Here is a 24,032-nt window from a genome sequence, read left to right as displayed (position 1 = left end):
GGCCAGACCGAGCTCGGTACTGGCTGGGCGGTCGATCTGCCGTTCGTCGTGCGTGCCGAGGCAGCTCACTATTCGTGGCCTTTGACTGGCTGACGTTGCAAAGCGCCAAGACAATCCACCTTATTAGTCTACCGCCGATCACCCGGTGGATCTGCTCTAATTCCGAACAACACATATCGGAAATACAAGAGAAGTTAGAATAATGGAACAAGGCTCTTGGCGTAAGCCAGGGGCAGGCTCGTCAAGGAGGTAGTCTGCACCCTTCGCCATAGGAGTACTGACTCGCAGGACTCCGTGCGGGGCATATTCTTGCGCTATCCTGCAGTCAGGGATGGCATCAGACCCTTCGCGGATGGTTCATCGGGTACGCGGACGGCAAAGCATTCTAATGAGGTCCAGTTGACGAGGTCTAGTTGACGTGGCAGCACGTCAGCAGATATATGAAGGCTGTGATTCGTGGATCTGGTGGAAACAATCTAATCGAGGGGCCCGCGATGAAACCCTCCTCCTCCGGGTTGTTTGTTTAGCAGCTGTGTGATTAATATACTAGACGCTGGAGGGGTTGCATTCTGATACATGGATACATACAGAATGTGGACCTGCAGAACATTTCACTCGTCTACGGTGTACAATGAATGCAGTGCGATAAACATAATTTTCATTTCTGTTAAACTAACAGCCAATCAATAACTCATACCCAAGGTCCCTATCCTCAGCCTAACATACTATCTACCTAAGCAGAAGAAGACGAAGTCGGGGCGGAAACACCAGAAGTAGAGCTAGATCCGAAGCCCGGAGGAGCACCGCCAGGGGGAGCACCACCGCTACCACCACCAGGGCCGGAGTTCTCGTTCTCAACACCACCCTCCTCAGTATACCAAGCAGCAGGCTCGGTGCTGTCATTGAGAGTGGCGTTGATACCAAGCGAGATCCAGGCAAAGACACCCTGGGAGACGTCGTCGCCGAGCAGGACGTAGTTGACGACGGGGTCGGCGCCCGTGGCGGCCTCCTCGCCCATGATTGAGTCTTCGGCGTTGGTGGTGAGCTCCTGCGTGTTCTCGGCGTAGGGCGAGGTCTTCTCGACCTCGGTGATCAGGTCCTGGTCGAAGAAGATCTGGCCGACGTGGGAGGTGCGGGTGTCGTAGAGACCGGCGAGGGTGCCGTTGGGGAGGACAGTGACCTGGTCGGCGGCGTGGGAGAGCACTAGTAGTGTTAGTTTGAAAACTAGTTATACTGGAAAATCTGGGGACGTACCGTGAATGTGAGTGGCGCGGCCGGTGTAGTGGCCAGGGAAGATGGACTCATAGCGGATGACACCCTCCTCGTCACTGGGCTGGATTCCACGAAGGAAAGTCGAGTCCAGGTTGCTCTCGTCTTCGGTGTTTCCGTTGCCGTTCGCAACAACACCAGAGTAGACACCGGTGGCATTGCAGTGCCAGAAGTCGGTGTAGATCTCGGGGACGGGCTCGCAGGTGTTGACATCGATCAGCTGGATATCGAGGTACAGGGGCACACCGGCCTGGTCCTCGACGAGGTTCTCGCGGACGAGCTCACCAGCGACGAAGTAAGGACCCTGGGTGACCTCGGGCTGCACGATGCAGGAGCCGCTGTCCTCGAAGAGCTCGCTGGGGTCGCTGTCGAGGTTGACGGTCTTGTTGGAGTGGTGGTCCGTGGCCAGCACGTCGTCGAGGTCGCGGACCTTGAGGTAGGGAGCGGACACGCTGGAGCGCTTCTTCATGCGCAGGTTCTGGATGGTGCTCTCACGGCGCGCAATGTTGCTGGCGGTGATGCCGCGGGCCTTGAGCTTGCGCTCGCAGTGGGCGAGGCTGCGGCCGTGAAGGGGGACGCTGCGCAGGTAGGCAGCGCGCTCAGCGGCCTCGGCCTTGTGGTCGTGGCCAGGATGGGCAGAGGCAATGCTGGCCAGACCAGCAAGGCCGACCATGAGGCTGGAAGTGAGATGGACCATTGTAGGCGATCTTTTAGGCAGTGGATGAGAGTTGAGTGAGTTGAGTGAGTTGGTATCGAGAAAACCTCCCAGACGAGGAGATTCACCCTCTTATATAGCTCGCACCTCCATCGCCGGTACTAGAACCAGCGCAAAACCGGCGCAAGACCTCGGATTTGGCCAACTTTGATTCCTCATCTAATCTCAGTTTCTTGACGATGCGAAACCATTGCGACGACCAAGGTAGCGATCGACGTGGAGCAGCATCCAATGGCAGACACCCGAATTATCATCAGACCGCCGGACTCCTTCACAGTTGACGCAGCTAACCTGGACAGGGCAATGTTCCAGGCTGCAGCAAAAGACATGACTCCTCCTGCACTCCCACTGGAGAGGACGCGCAGGCCCAGCCAGTGATTGGCAAGCTTAAACGTGGTTCCTGGCTTGGCCCGGCTTGGCAGCTGGGCAGTTGAACGGCGACGCGTCTCCTGGAGGATGGGGGTCCCTCCGGCGCTTCGTCAGAGGGTCCGCTAGCAGCTGCGACTCCATATATCAAGCCCTGGCAGCTCCGCATCGTCGCTCCATCTGCACGAGAGGTTATTTAGGGCTTCGGGAGGTATACGGGCCGCTGACTCAGCAACAGCCTGCTGGACCAATCAGAATTGCCGGAATCGACAGCGCCCGCTGACTCAGCTCCTATTAGGGGGGTCCAGTATCATCAGAATCTGGTCGGAATCTGGTCGGAATTTTCGAGTGGATACAATCGCTGCATCGGATATCCCTTTTCGACCTAGACTGCCCTGTGATTGCTCCTGCAATTGGAACGACGGCCATGTCGTCTGGCTATACTCCCACTGGAAGGCTTAATCGCCGCGGCATGGGCAACGCGTGCCATCTCTGCCGCCACCGCAAGGTACGAAACCTGCTGCAGCGCCACTGACCAGTCCTGAACGTGCGATTTGAATTACAGATCCGCTGCGATAGGGTGAAGCCCGCCTGCGAAACCTGCCGCCTGGCTGCGGTCCCTTGCGTCTTCACCCCGCTGCCAGCCCGGCCCCGGAAAACGATCCACCAGTAAGTGAAGACTAGACTGAAGAATCCTTTTACTTCTTTTCATATTAATTAACCGTGTCCAGGAAATTGGCCGATACCAGGGCCCAGATTCAACAGTTAGAGGAGGAACTGAGGGCGCAGAAACGGCCGTCTCCCATCCTGCGCTATGCTGGCCCCCGTCTGGAGGAACCAGGCAAATTCGACACGGCGATTGCGGCATTCCAGTGGCATATGCCATTTTGCGACCCAGACCCGATCTTCGACCTGGATGAATTCTACCGCGAGCTGATCGAGGAGGCAGGTTTTCCGTGTGAGAGCGAGCCCGCCAGTTTTGGCATCGTGAAATGGCCGTCCGCGCGTCTAGGCCGGAGTGCCTTGCACTATTACAAGAGCACCGGGCTGTACTCGGTGTTCCCGGCCGTGGACGTGGACGTGGTAGAGCGTCTTCTCGACGGTAGCAATTTCGACCTCGAAGGGGAGTCGATTGATGTTGCGAGCCGGGCCTGTCTCGCCGCGTTTACGGCACTTGTCACTGGTCTTCGCCGTGATGAGCCTGTCTTTGTTGAAATAGGAGTTGATCCCATTGCGTATGTCCGGGCAGCTCTTACTTTACTGCCTGAATTGGCTATGCATGATACAAACATACGGGCGCTGGAAGCCCTACTCTTGCTCGTAAGTATACCTGCACATGGACATGGACATGCCTAATATCAGTAGACACTATATATTTGCCCTCTTGGGCTCCCACAAACCGGCGAGGTTCTCCTATCCATGGCCGTCAAAATCCTCTTCAATCTAGGCGGAAACACCACAACCCCAAAGCAGAACGGCCAACACCTCCGGGCCCTGTTCTGGCTTGCATACGGAATCGACAAAGAGAACTCCCTCCGCCGGTCCCGACCACCCTTAATCAACGACGCAGACTGCGACCTGGACCTCCCCGCCACCTATGTTTCAGAATACGCCGACTACCACTTCTTCGGCGAGGAGAGCTCCCCCTCCTCCACCGCCCTCCTCTACCCAGCGGACCTCCGCATGGCCATTCTCAAATCCCGCATCTACCGCCTCCTCTACTCCGTCGAAGGCCAGAGACAGTCAATGGCGCGACGCCTGCAGTATATCCGCGAACTCGACCAAGAGCTCAGCGATATGAAGGCCGACTTTCCCCTCCAGTGCCAGCCAGACGGCTTTGCCGGGGGGAGTGTCCCGGATACACTCTTCCACGACCTGAACTTGCGAGGCGTGTCCATACATCTAGGATACTACTTCTGTCTCACGAAGATCCACGCCGCCGCTTCAATAGGGAATGATAGTTTCTCGCCCCCGCCGCCGTCGAGCGTAGAGCTGTGCTACCAGGCTGCGCGGTCTAGCTTGCTCTACATCAGCCGAGTTCGGCAGGGTATCATCCCAGAGACATACTGGTATGTCCCACCTTTAATTACCCTATCCATTTAACTATACTATATACTAAGTAATAAACAGGGTCTACGCGCAATTCATAATCACAGCCGTGCTCGCACTATACAGACGGCTACTCGTCGCTCCAGACGGGTCGTACGTCTACGACGACATGCAGATCATGGACGAGATAGCGGATATCTTTGCGCGGTTGTATAATTCGTCTTGCGATGTGGGGAGGCCATTTGCGCCGTATATGATCACCGAGCGGTTTGTTTCGAAGATAACGGCGCTGGCGAGGGAGAGTATTGAGTGGGCTGCGAGTGAGGGGGCGGGATGAGATGAATAATTTGATCGTATCTTAATAGATATCAGTTCTGTTCTAAGTGAAAGAGTAGAGCAGTAGAACAACATCAGTATACTATGGAGTTAACAGAATATCCCAAAGCTACAGTTCGGACAGACAGACAGAACAAATTAGATGCAAGTCTGAGACCACAGGCACGAGTTCGGATATATATGTCAAACTCGATAATCGACACTCACTAGTTCCCATTCAAATACCATCCAAACTGCCCTCAAACTCCACAAGCGACCTAGCCTGCCTTAGTCTGCTCAGCTTTTGTACCGGAAAGAGCGGCTTTTGTACTTGAAAGAGTGACTTTGCTACTTGAAACCGTGGCTTTGCTACTTGATGGGATAGCCTTGCTACTTGAAGGAGAGTGGCTGCTCTGTGGAGTAGTCGTAGCTGGGAAAGCCCTGTATTTCTTCCAAGAGTCCTCCATACGCCGTATCTGGCCAGGCGTGAATTCCGACTTACACTTGCTGGCATGATAGGACATGTAATTATGAATCGGATCCAGCCCAGGTTTGTCCGGGCATGAATCGAGGCCCTGGTGTGAGGTCAGTGCTACCATGCACGTAGACAGTCTAGAAGAGCAGGAATAAGGAGAAGAACACGTACAACAAGACAGCCTCTCTCACCCTTAGTTTCGGCCGGGGTGTCGTCAACGTAGTCCCCAGGCTCGGTACAACCGCCCTGAAAGGTGTGGAACAGGCCAAGCCAGTGGCCAACTTCGTGGACCAAGGGCTTGCCCAAGGTGGTCTTTTTGTTTTTTCCCTTGGGAATGGCTCTCCTCATCACGATGCCGTCCCTCAAAGGTTTGTCCTTGTAGACCCACGGGAACGACCTAGATGGGCTGGTTAGACTATGTTGCTTGGCTCGTGGAGGCTGGAGAGAATCAACTTACGCGTATCCTAGAGCTCCCTGGCGGGTACGTGGTACCAAATAGATGTTGAGGGTATTGGCGTTGCCGATGCGGTGTTGCTTGACAGCTTTTTCAGCATCCGATCCAGACTTTAGCTCGCCATCGTATTGGTAGACGATGGCCCTGGTTTCCACGAGCTTGAAGTTGAATACGGTGTCGGCGAAGCCTTCGTTGATGGCATCGATCTATTGCTGTTAGCTTGTTATAATTCGTATAGGTACGTAGGATATGCCTCACATTTTTCTGGACATCATCCGTATAAAGGTCGTTCTGGCTGGAGTTTGTGACAACATGGACATGGACCTGAATTGGATCTATCGACAGAGCCCGAGCGTCTAGTCGGCTGGAAGTATTTGCTTGCAGCTGGCGCATTATGGTGTGGTCCTCGTCGGTCAGGTCTGGCATGCCACAGAAGGCTGCTCCAAGGCCGCTGAGGCCTAGGAGCATGGCCAAAAGAGCAAAGAGCAGCATATTCCAAAGATGTCTTTGCCACTACAGACAGGAAAGAGTTGCCTTTCCTTATTATTTTGAACATTTTGAGGGTCTCAGTATTGACAGCCATGGTGGATTCACTGTGGGAAATGACTGGCTGACTACCAGCGTATGGCCTTTTTGGTCCAGGTGCAGCATTTTGTTATTCACTGTCTGCATCACGGTCGAGTACACTGAGAGTTTCTACTCAGTAGTCTCGCTAATCTATTTATATAGCTGTAAGTTCAGGGCGAGTATAACATGGCATTGAATGATTCTGCATCGAGACTTCCGTGACTGCCATTTAACTGACTCTTGGTCTTTGACAAATTCATTGTAGGAGAGGGAGAAGGTTCATCCTGGTGAAGGGGATTCTTCACTAAATCAATATCCAGGTATAGGTAATTTTCACTCTAGGTCACCCGTGGTCTTAAAATCAGTTACTTGAGCTGAAACTACTAATATAAACAAGAATTATGTTATCTAACTCATAACTAAGCTTAGGAAAAGTTTTATCTTAAATTACTTCTTTTATAATATTTATAATTATTAACCTTTAAAGATAGCTTCTCTTTCTACTAATATAAGATTAAATTAATTAAAAATTATTTCTAAAGTATTATTATAAATCTATTATTGCTACAAGGATCTTCTGTGTTAATAGATTTGGCTCTGCTTGTAATCAGGCAATCTGCCACGCTTAAAAATCGAGGTGGTCGTGTTAGCATCCCTACTAAAATAATATTTATTCTATAATATTATTTATTTATCTTGGTTATATAGTACTTTATTATCTAATAGATTTTTTTATACTAAATTAATATATTTTTAAAGCTATTTAAGTTATCTAATCTAATAATATTTATAATTTATATAGATATCCTGCTATTTCTCTAATAAATTATATTTTTTAAGTTTAATTCTATTAAATCTATCTTAAAAATATCTAAACTCTTTTCTCTCTATAATAGAGATCTTAGATCTATATAATAAATAATAATATATTAATTCCTGATTCTAGGCTAGTTTTATAAAGCTATTATAAAAGAAACTAGTATCTTAAAGTAATTAATAAAGTATTTATAATATAATCTCCTCTATTATAATAGTATTAAGAAGCTATAATATTAAAAGCTAGAAAGAGCTTAAAAACTTTTTAAAATAGATAAAAACTCTTTACTTAAATATTTTTTTACTAAGAGCTAGTAGATATAAGATAAATTAGTTTAATAACTATATTATAAGTAAGAAATAGAGATTTCTTATTAAATAATTAAATATTTATTTTAATATTATAAATAGTCTAGAAAGAGTTTAAAAAAAATATTTTTAAAATAAAATAAATATCTTAAATATTTTTATCTTAATAATATATATTATTATATTATAGAGGATCTAGTATTTCTTAATAAATTAATATTTAATAAGAAGACTAGCTAGTAATATTATAATTATATATTTATTAGAGATAAAGCTTATATATCTATTAATATCTAATAAAATTATATATAGAGTATATATTCTATAATAACTTTAAATAGCTAGCTTCTCTATACTAGTATTAGAAAAGGCTATTTTAAAATAAATAACTTCTTTAAATAGATCTATAATAAGCTACTTCCTACTCTAGATATTAAAGACTAAGATTACCTAATAATAGTAATACTTAATAATATATTAATATATATTAATAATAGTATTATAGAGGCTATAAAAATTATAAAATATATTATTTATTATTTATCTCTATATTCTCTAGATTATAATTTTATTAAGTTTATATTCTTAGTATTAAAGACCTAGATAAAGTAGAACTAGATCTTTCTATATTAATTCTATAGAAATTATAGAGAATTTCTTAAATTATCTATTTATAAAAATTATTATAATAGATATATTTATAAGTAATTTAAATATACTAGTAAAGAAGATATCTATATAAAAAAAAAAGAGATAATTAAATTTTACTAATATATAAAAGATAATAATAACTCTAAAAACTATTAAACTAATATTTATACTATAAAATTAAGTAAATTTAAGATTTATATAATCTTAGTTTTTTTTTATCTTACTAATATCTATAAATTTTTTTAAATAACTATAATTTCTCTCTAAATAATCTAGTAAAGCTATTAGAGATTCTTATTTTTATAATATAGTAATATATTACTAATTATCTATTTTTTATAAGTTTTAGATCTTAGATTAACTAGTTATTTTTAAGTATAATATTTTATATTTATTTTTATTTAATTTTCCTGCTAAAATTCCTGGTATTTTAAAGCTTTTATATAAAAAAAAGTATAAGAATCTCTATATTCTTTTCTATAGTATTAATCAGGTTTAAAATATAGGATTAAAAAATAAAAAAAGCTACTTAATTAATTTCTAATATTTATAAGATTAGTATAAGACTCTTAACTATATAATTTATAGTATTTTATAGCCTAGGAGTTAATAAATATAGCTTAATAAATAGCTCTAGCAAGAATACTAGATTTATAAGAATATTTATAGATTTTTATAGTATCTAATAAATTATTATAAATAGCTTATATTTTTATATATTATATTAAACTTAATATTTTTTATTTCTTTTTTTATAGTATTTTTATTTCTTCTTTATAATCTTTATTAAATCTATTATTTACTATTATATTATTAGATTAAAACTCTTATTTTATATTTCTAGTAATATATTTATTTTCTTTTACTATAGTATAGTAATAGTCTTTTTAATAGACTTATAAGATTTTTTATTAATTAGTCTACTATTCTACTAGTAGTTCTATAACTTAAATAGAAGATTTACTAGTATAATCTTATCTTAAAATATTATATTTATCTAGCTATTATACTATAGTATAGTAATATTATAGTACTTTATCTTATTATAAAGATCTAGGAAGTAAAAGTTATAATAATTAATATAATTATTATTATTACAGTACTAGTATTTTATTAATTATTATTAAAAATATCTAGTATTATAAATAGCTTTAACTCTAGCCTTATTCTACTCTACTAGTATTATTATATATTCTATAACTCTCTATACTAGTAGAGTATAATCTTAATCTATCTAGAAGTAGCAGGAAGCTAGAGATAAGACTAGATAGTTTCTAATTCTCTTTTTAATTAGATTTATATATAGGACCTGTTTTTTTCTATATATACTATATATAAATCTCCTAGGTCTAAACTATTTTTAGTATTAATCTTATAAAAATATTCTAGAAGTCTTTAATTATTTATAATACTTTCTCTATTATAGGTATAGAGAACTAATTAATATTATAATATTTTATACTATTATAGCTAGTTTCCTGCTTAAATAAAATAGATATCTTTATAATACTCTATTTATATAGCTTAATATAGTGATTTATAAGACTAATAACTACTTACTTAATAATAAAAATATTAAAGATATAATAAATAAAGTCCTACTAGATAATTTAATAATTTATAAACTTATTATTATTCTATAAATAAATATAGGTCTATATTAGAAAGTTTATAACTTTTATAGTATCTCTAAGATAATTCTCTAGCTTAGAAATCTCTATATTAAATAGCTATAGATCTAGATATTACTAATAAATCTTCTTTATTATTTTTTAATAGATTATAGTTTTATATTATTCTTTAATAATATATAAGATATTTATAAAGACTTTAATCTTACTAGAGAGAACTAGTAAACTATTATTATTAAATTCTTCTTCTTTTTTATAATCTTTTATTATTTTTATATTATTCTCTTTTTTCTTTTTCTTTTCCTCCTTCTCTATTATTAATAATAAGATAGCTAATAATAAGACTACTAGAAACCTTATTATATTTAATATTATTAGAGATACTAATACAGCCTCTTTCTCTATAATCCTAATTTATTTATTACTTATAGCTAGCAGCTGATAAAATATAGATTATAATCTTAACTAGAATTTAGTTTATAGATATAGAAGAGAGATAGATATAAAGATTATTTTCTTTACTAGTAAGAGTTCTGGAATCTTTAAGATACTATATTTTTTAATTTTATTTTAAATAACTATAATAGCTTTAATTATCCTGTAAGATATATATATATTATTATATTATTAGCCAGGCACTGGAGATATATTAATATAAAAAATAGTAGTATAGTAGAGATTATATAGAATTAGACTTTACAGGACCTAATCAGGCTTTTTTTTAGTTTAGTATAGTATTTTAGTAACTTTTATAACTCTAAATAGCTTTAATTTAACTAATTTAGGAAAAAAAATAGAGTATTTTATAGAGCTAGTGAATAAAGTACTGCGTAACCAAGGTAAGTAAGTAATGTTATAGAATAAGTGTTATTTTAGTGGGGACGCTAACACGACCGCCTCGATTTTTGAGCGCGGCAGATGCCCATTTCACCATCCACTCCGACGTTAACACCTCTTCAGCTGTCAGTCGCTCTTTTGGCCGGAATGACAGCATTCGCCGCATCAAATGCAGAAACGCAGCTTTCTCGCTTTCCCCCGTCTCGTCTCCTATTTTCCGTCTCCACTTCTGCACACCGACCTCAAATGACTCTTGAAGCGGAGGCCATCTATTTTCCCTGTGGGATTCTGTTGGATGCCCTTCCTCATCAAAAAATCGCGGTCGTCCATCCCAACGCTGCCACCACTCTGAAGGAATAGGTCCAAGTACATCGATATGTTGAGACACTATCTCATCCTCATGCACGAAATCAGTGCTAAAAATAGCTTTCATTCCGATGATCTCCCAGATTGCCGTAGCTAGACTCCAGATATCTGAGGGATATGCGAGGCGGGTTTGCGATTCGAATTTGGCTTCTGGAGCTCGAAAAGCGGGTGGCGTATGGCAGTCTTGCCCAAGACGATCTTCTGAAGAGGGTGAAAACGCCTCACCAAAGTCACTAAGAAGCGGGTGCGCGTTGGATAGTGAGAACTCCTCTGCATATTTTCCTAAGAATAGCGGCACAACTGCCTTGGCAGGCACATTAGGGGGTAATGGCCCCCCGTCACATCGTGTGACGGGGACTGTCTCGGGTTCACCGTACTTGTCATAAAGCTGCTTGATGGAAAGCTCATCGAAGCTTGATGGGAGCTTGACCAAAACGTTGCCAAGGTGTATATCTAGATCAGCGATTTGCGAGCGTCAGCTTACTGGTCAAACGCACGCAGATATCGTGATCGCATGACCAACCTCCGTGAACGTAGCCTTGAGAATGTGTATAAGCAACGGCCTGTGTAAGTCCGTATGACAGCGCTCGAGCAACTCTGAGGGAGAAAAGGCGGCTAAAGGAGATCTCCCTGAGATTGCATTGTGCAGGAGTCACCGTGTAGCATGTATGTCTTCCATTAGGACCTTGCACTTCGAATTCATCTAGGAAAGTAGGTACTAAACCATGCCCGGGGTGTGCGGGTAACGACGGAGAAGACAGAGACTTAAGGACTTTTGTCTCGCGCGGAAGCGCGTCTGCTATACTGACCTTGACTGCAACATACCGCTTCAGATGGGTATCCAGGGCAAGCCAAACCGTCGAATAGCCCCCAAAGCCAAGTTTATCTGCAATGTGGTATCTGTCATTTAGCACGTCCCCAATCCTGATGGGATGATAACCCCCAGGCTGATATTTTTCGAGATTCTCTACACCCTTAATCCAGTTATACTCGATGCGATGGTTCTCAGCCATTATGGAGCCCCGCCGCGCGAAATATCCCGATTTGGGCTGTCGCGGCCGGAAATGGTATTGGAAAAATGGAATTGAAGGTGGGCGTGAGTTCGGTAGTATACCAAGTGGCGCAGTATTCCTAAATATTTTCGAGCAGCCAGTCATGGTATGCTGGCGTGGTTGTTCAAAGATATTGCTGGAAGCGCTCTGGGAGCATCAACAAAGGCCAGGGCGAGGTTCACGGTGAGACGTGACCAGGATCCAGCTCAGTTTGTTATGTAAGTCGCCAAAGCGCTGACTCAACCCCACACCCTGCACGTGAGTGGCCAGCTTCCTCGCATCGGATCCACTTCTGAACAACATCGATCTACTCAACACCACCAACACATTCTACTTACAACACCAACACCAACATATCGACATCTTTCAGCCGAGAGTACAAACATGGATGCCTTTGACGAGGTAAAGGAACCTCGGCGTGTGAGGCTAATTTCCGAAATCGCCAACCAGATTGGCCATGACCACCCTGTAGACGCGGGCTTTTGGGCCTTTGTCTGGTTAGCGGATATCGAACAGCTGGAAATACTCATCAATTACTTCAAGAACCATCCGACAGACCACCTGAAGAATGGAATCGACATGAATCCATCAGAGATCAAAACTCTCAAGACATGTGAGTTGATTAATACTACCTTTCCCTAGATACCAATGACCTAACCGCTATTGCCAGGGACAACAAGAGACCGGAGCTCCAAGAACCAGGAAATTGTGGGGGATGACGGCGAAATGAAGAGGAAGTCGGCAGCCCATACTGAATCGCCAAGTCCTACCAAGCTTCCTCGCCGCCCCGGAGATACCATTCAAGGTGCCGAGGATGTTACTCGTCTCAGCTCAGATCTTCGGGGTGCAAGTACACGTTCTAGGTCCAGCTCACCCTCGAAAATACCACAGGCGGTACCACCGTCTATGGTCTCCCCCAGACAAGCCCTGCCAGGAACTCCCGCAGAGCCTGTATCTCCCAAAAAGAAGAATCCTGAGGCAAAGAGATATGGCCGCTCCACAATCATGGCAGACAAGGTACGCATGATACCAACATTGGCTCCAGGAATATTACTAAGAAATCACAGTGCCGTGAAAGAGAGAACTGGACCTGCCTTATCACAAGGGCGGCGATTCTGTCGAGGTGGCTCACATTTATCCCTTCTCCTTAGGCCAAACAGCAGGAACCACAAACTACACTGATTTCTGGAGTACCCTGTCGGCGTATTGGTCACCCTCGAAGATTAAAGACTGGGAGAACGTGGTTATTGGCCAGTAAGGTACGGAAATATTGTCAAACCTCATGTCACTAGCAGCCACCACCATGTGGAGGGACGCGAGGTTCGCGCTGAAATCCCATGACCTCTCCGACGACCAAAAGACGCTTCGAGTTGTATTTTATTGGATTTCCAGCGCCAGATATGGGCTGCGCTATCTAAAAGACCCGCCAACTCCTTCTCGCAATGTTGACTGCAGTGTGGGGAGAACCTGCTTTCTGGATTGCCAGTCCAGATCAATCATACGCTTGGGCGATATCCTCACATTCACTACACCGGATCCGACAAAGTGGCCACTGCCATCAGTGCAGCTGTTATGCATGCAATGTTTGCTAAATCGCCTAGTGGCGATCACTGGGGCGGCCGATGTGACAGACGAAGAACTCGAGTCCGACGATCCAATGGGTCTTGCTCCTCCTATCTTGGTCGGCTACGACGACGACGACGACGACGACGACGACGAGGAGGAGGAGGTGGAGGAGGAGGGTATCAGCCCCGGCATGTAGAACTCATCTCGAAGATTGCCACCAAATTCGGTCACAACGAAGTGGTCGCCCAGTTTTGGGCCATGTCCTCCCGGCCCAGCTGCGCCAGAAACTTCGGCAGGACTTGTGTTTTCAAAAGTAGAAAAAGATATTGTCTTCACAATTAAGGGGACCGGAATACGCCTGCGAGTAGCCAATCCAGAATACGTTATTAGCGCCTGAGGCTTTCAAATATCTCAATTCGGGACGCCACGATAATCACAAGCCAATTGCACTTGAAATGACAAGGCGCATGCAAGCCTCCTACCTTTCAGCTGTCGACTGCAGGCTTACGCGTGGCTCACCAGCCAGCCTGTAGGAATAAGAGTATAAGCGCAGGAGTCCGAGCTAACGGCTCTGACTTGAGCGACGAGGCTGAATCGGACTGACATAAATACTGAACACGTCTAGCGAAAAGTCATTGCCTAGCAGCTCTGTCTTCACCACATTATCACCACTTGACGTGTTAACTTGGATACCATGGGCTACCCAATAGTTTGTTTATCCTACACCCGTCAAGAAGTAAAACCATTAACCTATCATCTTACAGATCCTTCCGAATAGCGAGGTTACCTGATACTACTCCATCAACGCCTTCCATACAGACTGCCCTTCCTGCGATGGAATAATCCCAGCGCACGAGAAGTCTTGGAACTGGCAGCAATACACGACTCAGCCAGTAGGATTTGTGAATGGTGTTGCAAGGAATGTTGTCCATGGTCATGGGCCTTACTGTGCGTCTTGTGTGAGTTGGCTTCCTCTATATGTATCAGAGCTTGATATTAATGTGGGATTAGTTTTACGGAGCTAAAAGGCAGTTTGACCGGATGATGTAGATCTGGGGATGGGAGAATTCTTCACCTATGATTTATTCCTAAGTGGTTGTTGTTTCTGTATTAGCTAAACGTACAGCTTATATGATATCGATAACTCGCCATTCATTGAAGCATAATACATTGTAGTTGCAGTTACTGACAATGACTCAGCCGTTGCTTCCTCGATCCCCTCCAGACTACCTTAACAACACAACTCCTCTACCTACGTGCAACACAGCGCGTCGAATCTTTCTTTGGTACTGCCGCAAAATGGCGAGAACCGACCATTGGCCCAACGTAAGGGAAAGAGAGCAAAATACTGGTAGATCAAGACCCAGGGATTCAAACTTTTACGACGGAAGCTTACGGTCTTGTCGAAGGAGAGATAATACAGACCCTTTTCACAGCCAATTCAATGACTAAGGTGCAAAACCTGTTATTTACGAAATCGTGTTGAACTCAAGAGGTAAGAGGTGAACCAATTGTGCAAGGTTCATAGTCACACCACCATATAACTCAAATTGATGACTTTCAACAGCTGTGTCATGATTTATAAGAAAGGGACAAATATCATGTTCTTTGTCTGCAAATGACATGCATCAGACCAGGTTTAGTGAATACAACAAACAGAAAGACATGGACAATATCCATGAGATCGAGGACACTGGAGATAAAGACGACCTAGTCGCGTCAGATCTGCTGCCCGTTCCAGCCGGCAATGGAAGCGATCCATTTTGCTACATCTGTATTTGCACATTCGGAGAGATGGCTCCGAAATCAACCCCAGAAGTGTACTCTGACTCGGCCATGCTGCCTAACAGGGAAGATGAAGATTATTTTAACTATTATCGCCTCAGCATGTAGCGTCTCTTCCGTTCTATTTGCACCCTATTCACTAACAGACGAAACAGTTCTCTTCCACCGAGAAAAGCATATCTGTCGCATTTCGGGCATATCAAACATTATCGTTGGCGACTATGACTTTCACACACGCCAGGCACCCTGGGATGAACACACGGCGATCATGAGATCTACAAAAAATTCATGCTTGAATAACGAACTCGCGACGGCTCTCCAGTACGAAGACCGCGATTTATCCGGCAGTGATCGAAGGCTTATGTGCCTGGTAGTTCATGCTCGCTGCTGGCAATTACTCTGTAAGCACAGGATTTGGTCTCTCTGTGGGGGTGACATAAAACTTGTGATGCGAGCCCTATATCGTCGACGTCTTCCTAAATACCATCAGCCATTAACCTCATTTAAACGTCCGCTGCCTATGCTTGATGATGGCACGGAAGAAGGTAGAGTTATATCTTTGCTATTTGTTTCTTTTTGTTTAGTTCTGCACGCTAACATCTATTGAACCTTTAGACCCCTTTTACAGTAACCGGGTACAGTCTATAATCCGCCAGGCTGGACGCAGGACGCGCAAACAATACCACGCTCTGCAACACAGACATAAGATGATTTACCTCAGTCGACTCCCTCCGGAGATTCTACTTATGATAGCGAATTTACTCCCGTCCACAGACACTGCAGCGGTCCAGAAGGCCATCGGATCTTATTTAGGTGATATATACTGGCGCTCCAGAATCCCAGATATTTTTTATGAAGCCCGAGACCTGACCACTGAGAGCCTAAACTGGGAATATCTATGCTTGGAGCTGGAAAGGCTGAAATCGCGCTGGGCCATTTATTATTCCTGTCGCGACGACATTTGGGATAGCCTGGATAGGACCGTCCAGCTCATTGGTGAATTTAATGATGTATGAAACCAATCATGACAAAAACACCTCCCGACCATGGAGCTGATCTCGTTGGATTGGGGATGGGCATCATACCAAAAACCATGGACCGGTGGTTAGCAACTACGTCTCGCCAGTCACTCCCTGTCCCTACGCCGCAAGAATTACTGAACTTGACCGAGCACGGATGGTTAGTGATGCTGATAGAGCAATGGTTCCACTTATGTAGCTCAAGCTGCGAAGTTATTTCGGCCCACTATGAGATAGGACTCAGGGAATCACCATCAGGACTAGAACTCTAATCTGATACCCAGTCAGCGGCATTATCTCAGCTCCAGAAAATCATAGCATGAAATATATTTGTGCCACTCATCTGCTGCAGTGCCAGCACCTCGCTTGTCCATGGTCGGCCCTGTCAAATATTAAGTAGAGGTCACTGCATTCGGTGCATCTTTTGCATGTACAATGGCTGCTTAGCCGCCTAGCGGCGATCACTAGGCGGCAGAGGTTACAGACGACCGTTGGATCCCGATGACATGGACTTGCTTCCCCCATCTCGATCCACTTTGATTCGTGCTAACAGCGGTGGCCGTGTGACAGCAACAGCACCGAAGACCGGGTCGGCGCGATGTGGAGTGTGATCCTCGCGTCAATCTTCCCCGTAACAGAATACGCGATCGAGTCACAATCCCGAGATCCGGGAGGCTACACCGACTTCACTATAAGTCAATGGACCAACAAGCAGAAAATATCTGCGAGGCCATGCTGAAACGGCAGACGGCGCGGTTACCGATGGCACGAATGTCATTTTTTCACTTACAGGAAGTCGGATGGAAAGCTCAACGGATTACACGGGCAGTGGCGATCATATGAAGTCAGGCGCCTTCGTTATTAAGGAGCCACTGTCATGTATTATTAGAATCGTCACTCAACGAATTTACTAATTTGAGTTATCATGGTGGTGTGATAGTGACCTTCTGCTACTCACCCTTTTCTTTTTGAGTGTGTCGAAAAGTCTATGTAGTATATTGCGCAATAGACTCCTATATGCCTAGAATAACGCAGTATCTTTCTTCAGTATAATTGCCGTCCATGGTCTAAACTGATTAACTCGACCTCGCACAGCAACTCTCCGACAAAGGCAGTCTGTGGTAGATTTATACCCTTTGTATAGTATCTATATATAGGCGGAAATCATTTCCCTGTTGAGTTAGTCACGAGAATGCCACAGAAACACCAGCGTCTCCAGATCGCTGCCAACTTCAGCCTATCATCAGGATGAGATAGAACCACTTGCTTTATCTGCCAAGATACTTGGCTACTTCTACGATGCCTGCCGTATCCAAAACCTGCCGGAGCTGCGCCGAGTCCAAGGTGCGCTGTGTCCGGGCGCCTGACAGCGCTGACATCTGTAATCGGTAAGCGCAGTCCATTGATGCTTGAGAGCTGAATCTGATTATCTTACTAGATGCCGTCGTTTGGGAAAAGAATGTCTTTATCGCCAGAGCGGTCGCCGTTTTAAAGGCTTTGAAAAGGACCGGTGAGATGACTTACTGATGGGTGGTTCGTTCTAACTCGCATCAGAAAGATCGCAGCTCTCGAGTCGAAAATAAAGGAGCTTATCGTCGATGATCACTCTGGAGGGCGTAGTAAATCATCTGTTTCTGGCGACATTGCTGAAGACATCATCAGCCGCAACTTTCTTGATACTGAAACGGCCGAAAGGTACCTGGACATATTCAGGACCCAACTGACTCCGCATTTTCCGTTTATCGTTGTATCGCCAGATACATCTCTCGAGAAACTCCGCCTGGAGAAGCCGTTTCTATGCTTATCGATCCTTGCGGCAGCTTCGTTCGAGAACATGCCCCTGCAGCGGGCGCTGGGGCATGAATTCAAGAAAGTTGTAGCGTCGCGTATTATCGTCGGGGGAGAGATTTCCTTCGAACTATTACAGGGTTTACTTGTATTCCTTGCTTGGTGAATACACCCAGTTCATTCGTGGTCTGTATCTGACATCAATAGGTCCCATTACCACTCAAAGCCACACCGTTATACCCAATTCTTGCAGCTGGCTATCAGTCTCATAATAGATCTGCGTCTGGACCGCCCACCGCAAACAGGGATATGGAAGACGGCGCTGCGCTTTGGACCTACAGATAGTGTGGATAAAACCCTTGACCGGCCTTCTTGGGGGAGGGACGAGCAGAGGGCTGTTTTGGGCTGCTACTATTTATCCTCGTCGTGAGTTGCTGTCACGAACCCATGGGCTCCTGCTAATAATTTAGTATTGCAATGCTTGTGCAGAAGAGATCGAGTCTTCAGCGTCTCCCGTACCATGAAGAGTGTTGCCGGAAACTCGCTGACGCCGAGTATCCCCACGACAAGTACATCGCTCCTGTGATCCAGCTGCAGTTCATTGCCGAGAAGATCGATAATTTATCTGAAAAGCACGTACCTGACTTGGAGAGGCCTGGCTCTGGGGCGGAGCTCTATATCACCAATTTACAGTCAGAGCTGGAGACATTCTACCGCCAACTTCCTTTTGATATCAATGAAAGCCGTACGTTCAGATCCTTTCAAATGATGTGATACTAATAATGTAAAGCTCTTCTGACTATACACTACCACGCCACCGGACTTTCTTTATACCAGCTAGCTCTCACCATCACCAGCCGACAATCGCAAACACCATTCGACTACTGGAGAGACGAGATGTCTGTTTCCGCCCTAATTTCAGCCAGTTCAATATTAAATACACTGGTTCAACTCCCATCCAAAGAGGAAGTCGGATTCAACAATACCCAATGGGTACAGATAGGGTTCGCCTTGCTAGTTGCCTATCGACACACAGTGATAGCCTCCAAACCAGAGCAGACGTTTGCGTTTCTTGATACTCTATCAAAACTGGAAGCGCGAGTCGGCGGACTGTCCACTGAAGAAGTCGATGCAAATGGAAAACGAGATGTTTTCTTTGATTTCAGGAGACGCGTGGTTCAGATTCAGAAGTGGTTCGATGGGCCGAATCAGAATGCGAGTCGTAGTCAGACTACGTCAGATCAGATGCCGTTCTCCGAGGACATGGACTTTGATAGGCTTTCTGGGACTGCAGTGCATCTTGATGCCACTCTGCCAGGGGAAATACAAGTTCCCCCTGATTTTCTGTATTCGGCTTCCTTCGAGGAGATCATGAGTGAATGGGTGTGGAAATAGAATATTGATCCAACACATAATTCAAGTTATTAATAAATACAAGACGGAAGCCATCCGGCCGAACCTGATCAAGCTGTTCCATACTAAATAAGCTGGGGCTGTGCATATCGCCGACCCGATCGATATAAGCCCGCCAAGCCTCATCACCGACCCGAGCACAGTATAAAGCGGGCTTATACCAGCAAGACGGAACCAAACCAACATTATCACTACAAGATGAAGCTCCTACTCTGCTATATATTGGCATCTGTGACTTCCGCCCTCTCCTTCACCCCCTGCCCACTCCTCGGCCCAGCCTTCCCCCCATACACCCTAGACACAGACGACAAAATCCTCAACAAGGCCCTGGAAACACTCACGCACAAGTTCAACACCCAGCTCGGCGGAAACAGCGGCTCTCATGGCGAAACCTCACCCAACACAACGTTCAGCGTTGCGCTGTTCTCAGCGAACCCCGGTACAGCTGCTGAGGAGCCTTTCTTCTGGGAATACCACTATGCAGCGCCGTGGTTGAACAAGAGTACTTCAGGCGGGGCGAGGGTTGTGGATAAGGATAGTGTCTATCGTATTGGAGGGCTTACCGAGGTGTTCACGGTTTGGTCGCTTTTGCTGGGAGATGGGGGTTTGATCTTGGATGAGCCGGTGACGGAGTATCTTCCTGAGCTGAATAGGGCTGCTGGAGATGATATTGAGCGGGTTGCCTGGGATGAGGTTACGGTTGGACAGCTTGCGAGCCATATGTCTGGACTTGCACGGGATTGTACGTATTCCACGGGATATACGAGTCAAACTAATGAGATAGACTGCTCTAGAGACGTGGCTGCGCCAGGACTGCCTAAGCTCTCATCTATCAACACCTGCTGCAGCAACCCGGACAAATGTGACAGCAATAGTATGCCTTACCCTTATTACACTGCGTATGCTAATTCTCAGATTTCATCCAACTCATATCCGAAAAACCCCCTGTTGCCCCAGCCGGAGTCACCCCCAGCTACTCGAACATGGCCTTCCAGCTACTAGGGTACATCATCGAACGCCGCGCAGGAAAGCCATTCACCGATGTCTTGACAAACGATATCTTCACTGCATTAAATATGACCAAAACCTCCATCTTCGCCCCGGCCAACAACAGCGTCTCGCCAGTCATCCCCATCAGCAGAGAAGCCAGCGGCTGGTCATCCCGTCTCGGGGGAGAAGAAGCGTACCCTCACCCATCCCCATATCTACTTCAAGTCTAACATTTACAGATCAAAATCAATCTACAGCAGCACCAAAGACCTCGCCATTGCTGGACAGGCAATCCTAAACTCGACCCTGCTCGACAAAAGCCAAACGAACCGCTGGCTCAAACCCGTCGCTCACACCTCTAACCCCGCAAACTCCCTGGGAATGCCATTTACCATCTATCTCGGCGGGAATTACCCCGATCAGTCCCTTGTCGATGTATACACGGTCCTCAGTAACGAGGGATATAATGAGAGTCTGTATAGCTCGTATATCGGGCTCGTTCCGGATTATGGCGTTGGATATGCCATTCTCTCTGCTGATACGGAAGGACCGGCAGATTTGAATGCGCACGCGGATATCATTGGGGATGTGGTGCTTACGGCGCTGGTTAAGATGGCGGTTTTACAGGCGGGGGAGAGCTTCAATGGTACATATACTGCTGCTGCGGATTCTACCAGTCTCTCGTCTATCACGGTCAGACAAGATAATCTGATGGGATTGTATATCGACGAGTTTATCAGCAACGGGACGGATTTCCGGGAAACGTTGTCTGGGCTTGTTGGTGTGGAGCAGTCCAAGGACCTGAGTATCAGATTATATCCCACGCAGCGTGTTGGCTCGAAACAGGCGTTTAGGGCTGTGTTGCAGGATGTCACGGAGCTGGCGGATAATGATACCCCGACTTGTGTGTCGTGGATGGATGTGGATGAGCTGCAGTATGGAGGAAGAGGTCTGGATGAGTTTGTCTTCGAGGTGGATGAGAGAGGGAGGGCTGTTGGTGTTGAGATTCCGGCGTTGCGGGTGGTGCTGTCTAGGGTATACAGTGATAGATTGAGGTAGTACAGGATCTCTAATATAAGCTGATTCTATCTTGAATGTCGCACAACATGAAACCCAGCAACGCCGTCATTCGCCAGCTGCGCTACAAGTCCATACTCCCAGTCCAGATACCCCTGCATCGCCTCTCGCGCGTTCTCTGTCCCTTCATACGGCCGCTTATACACGTCAATCGGCTCCGAAAGCCATCTTGGCTCAGTCTCGAGGGAATTCCCAGCATCCACCCATGCTGCCGTTCCGCCGGCAAGATATAGAACCTCACGGGAGGTAGACTGTGCCTCCTCGATGTTTGCTGCTGCGACAACCCCATCAGGCGATGTCAAGACAATGGGCCCCTCAGGGAGAGTCTTCAAGTCGCGGGCGAGTTCCGGGCCAGATGCAAACCATGCACCTGGGATATGGCCTTTGCTGTAGACGGGACTACGTGCGAGATCGATTACCGTCTTCGCAGGGAGGGCCTTGAACTCGTCGATTGATATCCCTCCCTTTGGTTTCCACGACGGAATTTCTGGGGTTGAGAGGTCTGGAATTGACCCGTCAAAGACATACACCTCCCATCCAAGCTGTAAAAGCCAGCTGGCTGTCATGCGTGCGCGTACACCGTCGGTATCATATAGAACCAGTCGTGCTCCGCGTACACCGACCCATTCGTCCGTAGCCTGGACGAGTTGACCACCAGGGGCATTGACAAAGCCATCAGGATGGTCGAGGGCATACTCCTCCGGATCGCGTACATCCAAGAGATACAGCGTCCGGTCCTCCTCCACAAACCCAGCCAGCTGCTTCCCATCAACAAGCTTGACACCGACATACTCAGCCCAATTGACTGCCCGCTCCCTCGCCCGATTTAAAGCCTCCTTCTCCGGCCTCTCCACCCTCTCTGTCTTCTTACTATCCAGCTGCAATCCCTCCAACGACCACCCAATCGTCCCATTCCTCAACGCAAGCACCTTATTCGGCACCGCAGCGTGAATCAGACTTTGCGCACCAACAATACTCCTCGTGCGCCCTGCACAGTTCACAACAACAGTCGTCTCAGCAGACGGGACAGCCTCAAAGAAGCGATACAGCAGTTCCCCGCCGGGACAGCTACGGCCACGGGGGATGCTCATGGTATTATATTCCGAGAACCGGCGCGCATCCAGAACGGCGACATCACTGTCTTTATTCTCCAGAATCTCTTTCGCGTCCCGCGCAGACACAGACGGGGTATGGTTTATCGCTTCGACTAACTCGCCGAATGCCTTTGAGGGCACCCCGACGTCGCGGTAGACTTCGCCGACGGCGGCGTAGCCTTTCAGTCCGTCCTGGAGGATTGCGACGTCGGCGTACCCCAGTGCTTGAATGCGGGGGACGGCGCGTTCAGCATACCCTTCTCCGCCATCGTAGACGACGATTGGGACGGAGAGGCGTGGAACGAGAGGGGGGAGTTTTGACTCGATCTCTGAGACGGGGACGCTGATGGCCCACAGGGGGTGGGAGAGCGAGTAGGGCCCTTCTTCGCGCACGTCGAGCAGGGCGATTTCGAGCTTGTTGAGCCAGTGGTGGCGGAGGTGGGTTGCTGTTATTGACTTCATTTTTAATTATGGAATTAAGAAGTCAGTGTATTTGTTCTTTTGTTTTATTATTTTATTTATTATTTCTGCCCCTCCCCCGCATCGGAGTTCGGCTGACGCCATCATGTCTCCAAATGACAAAACAAGAGCACTGTAGCAGGGCTTTATATGCAGTTATATTAAGAATGGCTTATAGGGCTGGACGTTATAATAAACTGTATAGGTTGAATAGATCTTAACCTACCTGTACCACCTAGAAACCAGACTACTCAAGAACAGTAGAAAGACAATTAATTTAAGCAAGGCTTCGTTATAACTACTTGTCCAGCCTTACGACACCGGCAACAGGATCAGCGCATGACCTCAGTATTAATTCCTAATTGCAGTCAACAGCAACTAGCACAGTTTCAGTCTTGATAGGTCTTGTTCCAGCCACTGAATGCCCCGATGCTCGGGCACTCTGCCAAGCGACATGCTGTGCCCGAGATACGAACGCAAGAGTACTTATATATCCAACGCCCTGCTATATCTGTCTATTATATTTGACAGTTCTGCGATGCCAAGGCGGACACAGCAGCGATGAAGAACACGATTGCCCTTGTGGTACTCGGGGCTTTACCAATAGGTATGTATTCATATAGTGATATAGTTAAAAGATACTTGCTAATTTCCAGCTTCCGCACGCGAATGCTATACAAACGAGACAGACCCCGTCTATGCCGTATCCCACTCCCTAACCCCAACAAGCCCCGACCAACTCGCCGCATTAGACGGCTGCGAGACCCTAATTGGCGACATCGAAATCGACGAAACCTTCTCCGGATCAATCATACTAAACAGCGTGAGAGAATATTACCCACTTGGGTAAGTGGGGGTGAGAAAGGTAAGAGGGACGAGTTTATAAAATTTAGGACCTACTATGATTCTCCAAGCTTAAATAACAAGCGTTCATGCATTGCACCAATGGCGTACGTGTCATAGGCATTG

At 45.7% G+C, this 24,032-nt stretch overlaps 11 protein-coding genes across 11 annotated transcripts; 7 read left to right on the top strand and 4 right to left on the bottom strand.

Annotated features, from left to right (window-relative positions):
• Positions 1 to 733: 733 nt before the first annotated feature.
• Positions 734 to 1,966, bottom strand: ASPVEDRAFT_49574 (intradiol ring-cleavage dioxygenase; the record flags this gene model as incomplete). The annotated part of the gene is made up of 2 exons (XM_040814185.1): positions 734 to 1,203; positions 1,255 to 1,966. The coding sequence occupies 2 exons, from the start codon at positions 1,964 to 1,966 to the stop codon at positions 734 to 736; spliced, it is 1,182 nt and encodes a 393-aa protein (XP_040663369.1).
• Positions 1,967 to 2,777: 811 nt separating this feature from the next.
• ASPVEDRAFT_49573 (uncharacterized protein) lies at positions 2,778 to 4,736 on the top strand (the record flags this gene model as incomplete). Its single annotated transcript, XM_040814184.1, has 5 exons — positions 2,778 to 2,858; positions 2,916 to 3,019; positions 3,100 to 3,670; positions 3,716 to 4,419; positions 4,481 to 4,736. 5 exons carry the CDS (start codon positions 2,778 to 2,780, stop codon positions 4,734 to 4,736), a joined length of 1,716 nt encoding a protein of 571 aa, XP_040663368.1.
• A 256-nt stretch (positions 4,737 to 4,992) lies between these two features.
• Positions 4,993 to 6,111, bottom strand: ASPVEDRAFT_79306 (zinc metalloprotease; the record flags this gene model as incomplete). The annotated part of the gene is made up of 4 exons (XM_040816678.1): positions 4,993 to 5,289; positions 5,361 to 5,586; positions 5,647 to 5,849; positions 5,902 to 6,111. 4 exons carry the CDS (start codon positions 6,109 to 6,111, stop codon positions 4,993 to 4,995), a joined length of 936 nt encoding a protein of 311 aa, XP_040663367.1.
• A 4,286-nt stretch (positions 6,112 to 10,397) lies between these two features.
• On the bottom strand, positions 10,398 to 12,048 carry ASPVEDRAFT_37023 (uncharacterized protein). The gene is made up of 2 exons (XM_040811362.1): positions 11,344 to 12,048; positions 10,398 to 11,273 (listed from the first exon to the last, which is right to left on the bottom strand). Exons 1-2 carry the CDS (start codon positions 11,831 to 11,833, stop codon positions 10,471 to 10,473), a joined length of 1,293 nt encoding a protein of 430 aa, XP_040663366.1. The 5' UTR covers positions 11,834 to 12,048; the 3' UTR covers positions 10,398 to 10,470.
• A 208-nt stretch (positions 12,049 to 12,256) lies between these two features.
• ASPVEDRAFT_79304 (uncharacterized protein) lies at positions 12,257 to 13,130 on the top strand (the record flags this gene model as incomplete). Its single annotated transcript, XM_040816677.1, has 3 exons — positions 12,257 to 12,485; positions 12,543 to 12,889; positions 12,951 to 13,130. The coding sequence occupies 3 exons, from the start codon at positions 12,257 to 12,259 to the stop codon at positions 13,128 to 13,130; spliced, it is 756 nt and encodes a 251-aa protein (XP_040663365.1).
• Positions 13,131 to 13,175: 45 nt separating this feature from the next.
• On the top strand, positions 13,176 to 13,634 carry ASPVEDRAFT_79303 (uncharacterized protein; the record flags this gene model as incomplete). The annotated part of the gene is made up of 1 exon (XM_040816676.1): positions 13,176 to 13,634. One exon carries the CDS (start codon positions 13,176 to 13,178, stop codon positions 13,632 to 13,634), a length of 459 nt encoding a protein of 152 aa, XP_040663364.1.
• A 1,440-nt stretch (positions 13,635 to 15,074) lies between these two features.
• ASPVEDRAFT_301237 (uncharacterized protein) lies at positions 15,075 to 16,410 on the top strand. The gene is made up of 2 exons (XM_040810321.1): positions 15,075 to 15,768; positions 15,839 to 16,410. Exons 1-2 carry the CDS (start codon positions 15,186 to 15,188, stop codon positions 16,237 to 16,239), a joined length of 984 nt encoding a protein of 327 aa, XP_040663363.1. The 5' UTR covers positions 15,075 to 15,185; the 3' UTR covers positions 16,240 to 16,410.
• Positions 16,411 to 17,321: 911 nt separating this feature from the next.
• Positions 17,322 to 19,581, top strand: ASPVEDRAFT_160293 (uncharacterized protein). Its single transcript, XM_040808578.1, has 6 exons — positions 17,322 to 17,630; positions 17,681 to 17,752; positions 17,797 to 18,192; positions 18,238 to 18,456; positions 18,501 to 18,775; positions 18,821 to 19,581. Exons 1-6 carry the CDS (start codon positions 17,542 to 17,544, stop codon positions 19,423 to 19,425), a joined length of 1,656 nt encoding a protein of 551 aa, XP_040663362.1. The 5' UTR covers positions 17,322 to 17,541; the 3' UTR covers positions 19,426 to 19,581.
• A 60-nt stretch (positions 19,582 to 19,641) lies between these two features.
• Positions 19,642 to 21,492, top strand: ASPVEDRAFT_79301 (serine hydrolase domain-containing protein; the record flags this gene model as incomplete). Its single annotated transcript, XM_040816675.1, has 4 exons — positions 19,642 to 20,185; positions 20,228 to 20,317; positions 20,359 to 20,626; positions 20,673 to 21,492. 4 exons carry the CDS (start codon positions 19,642 to 19,644, stop codon positions 21,490 to 21,492), a joined length of 1,722 nt encoding a protein of 573 aa, XP_040663361.1.
• Positions 21,069 to 23,141, bottom strand: ASPVEDRAFT_37020 (uncharacterized protein). The gene has a single exon (XM_040811361.1). The coding sequence runs from the start codon at positions 23,064 to 23,066 to the stop codon at positions 21,519 to 21,521; it is 1,548 nt and encodes a 515-aa protein (XP_040663360.1). The 5' UTR covers positions 23,067 to 23,141; the 3' UTR covers positions 21,069 to 21,518.
• Positions 23,142 to 23,624: 483 nt separating this feature from the next.
• On the top strand, positions 23,625 to 23,913 carry ASPVEDRAFT_79299 (uncharacterized protein; the record flags this gene model as incomplete). The annotated part of the gene is made up of 2 exons (XM_040816674.1): positions 23,625 to 23,670; positions 23,720 to 23,913. The coding sequence occupies 2 exons, from the start codon at positions 23,625 to 23,627 to the stop codon at positions 23,911 to 23,913; spliced, it is 240 nt and encodes a 79-aa protein (XP_040663359.1).
• Positions 23,914 to 24,032: the final 119 nt, after the last annotated feature.

Source organism: Aspergillus versicolor (genome assembly GCF_001890125.1).
Source record: "Aspergillus versicolor CBS 583.65 unplaced genomic scaffold ASPVEscaffold_1, whole genome shotgun sequence".
NCBI lineage: Eukaryota > Fungi > Ascomycota > Eurotiomycetes > Eurotiales > Aspergillaceae > Aspergillus > Aspergillus versicolor.
Note: the sequence above shows the minus strand (reverse complement) of the source record. Positions and strands in the feature narration are given on the sequence as shown.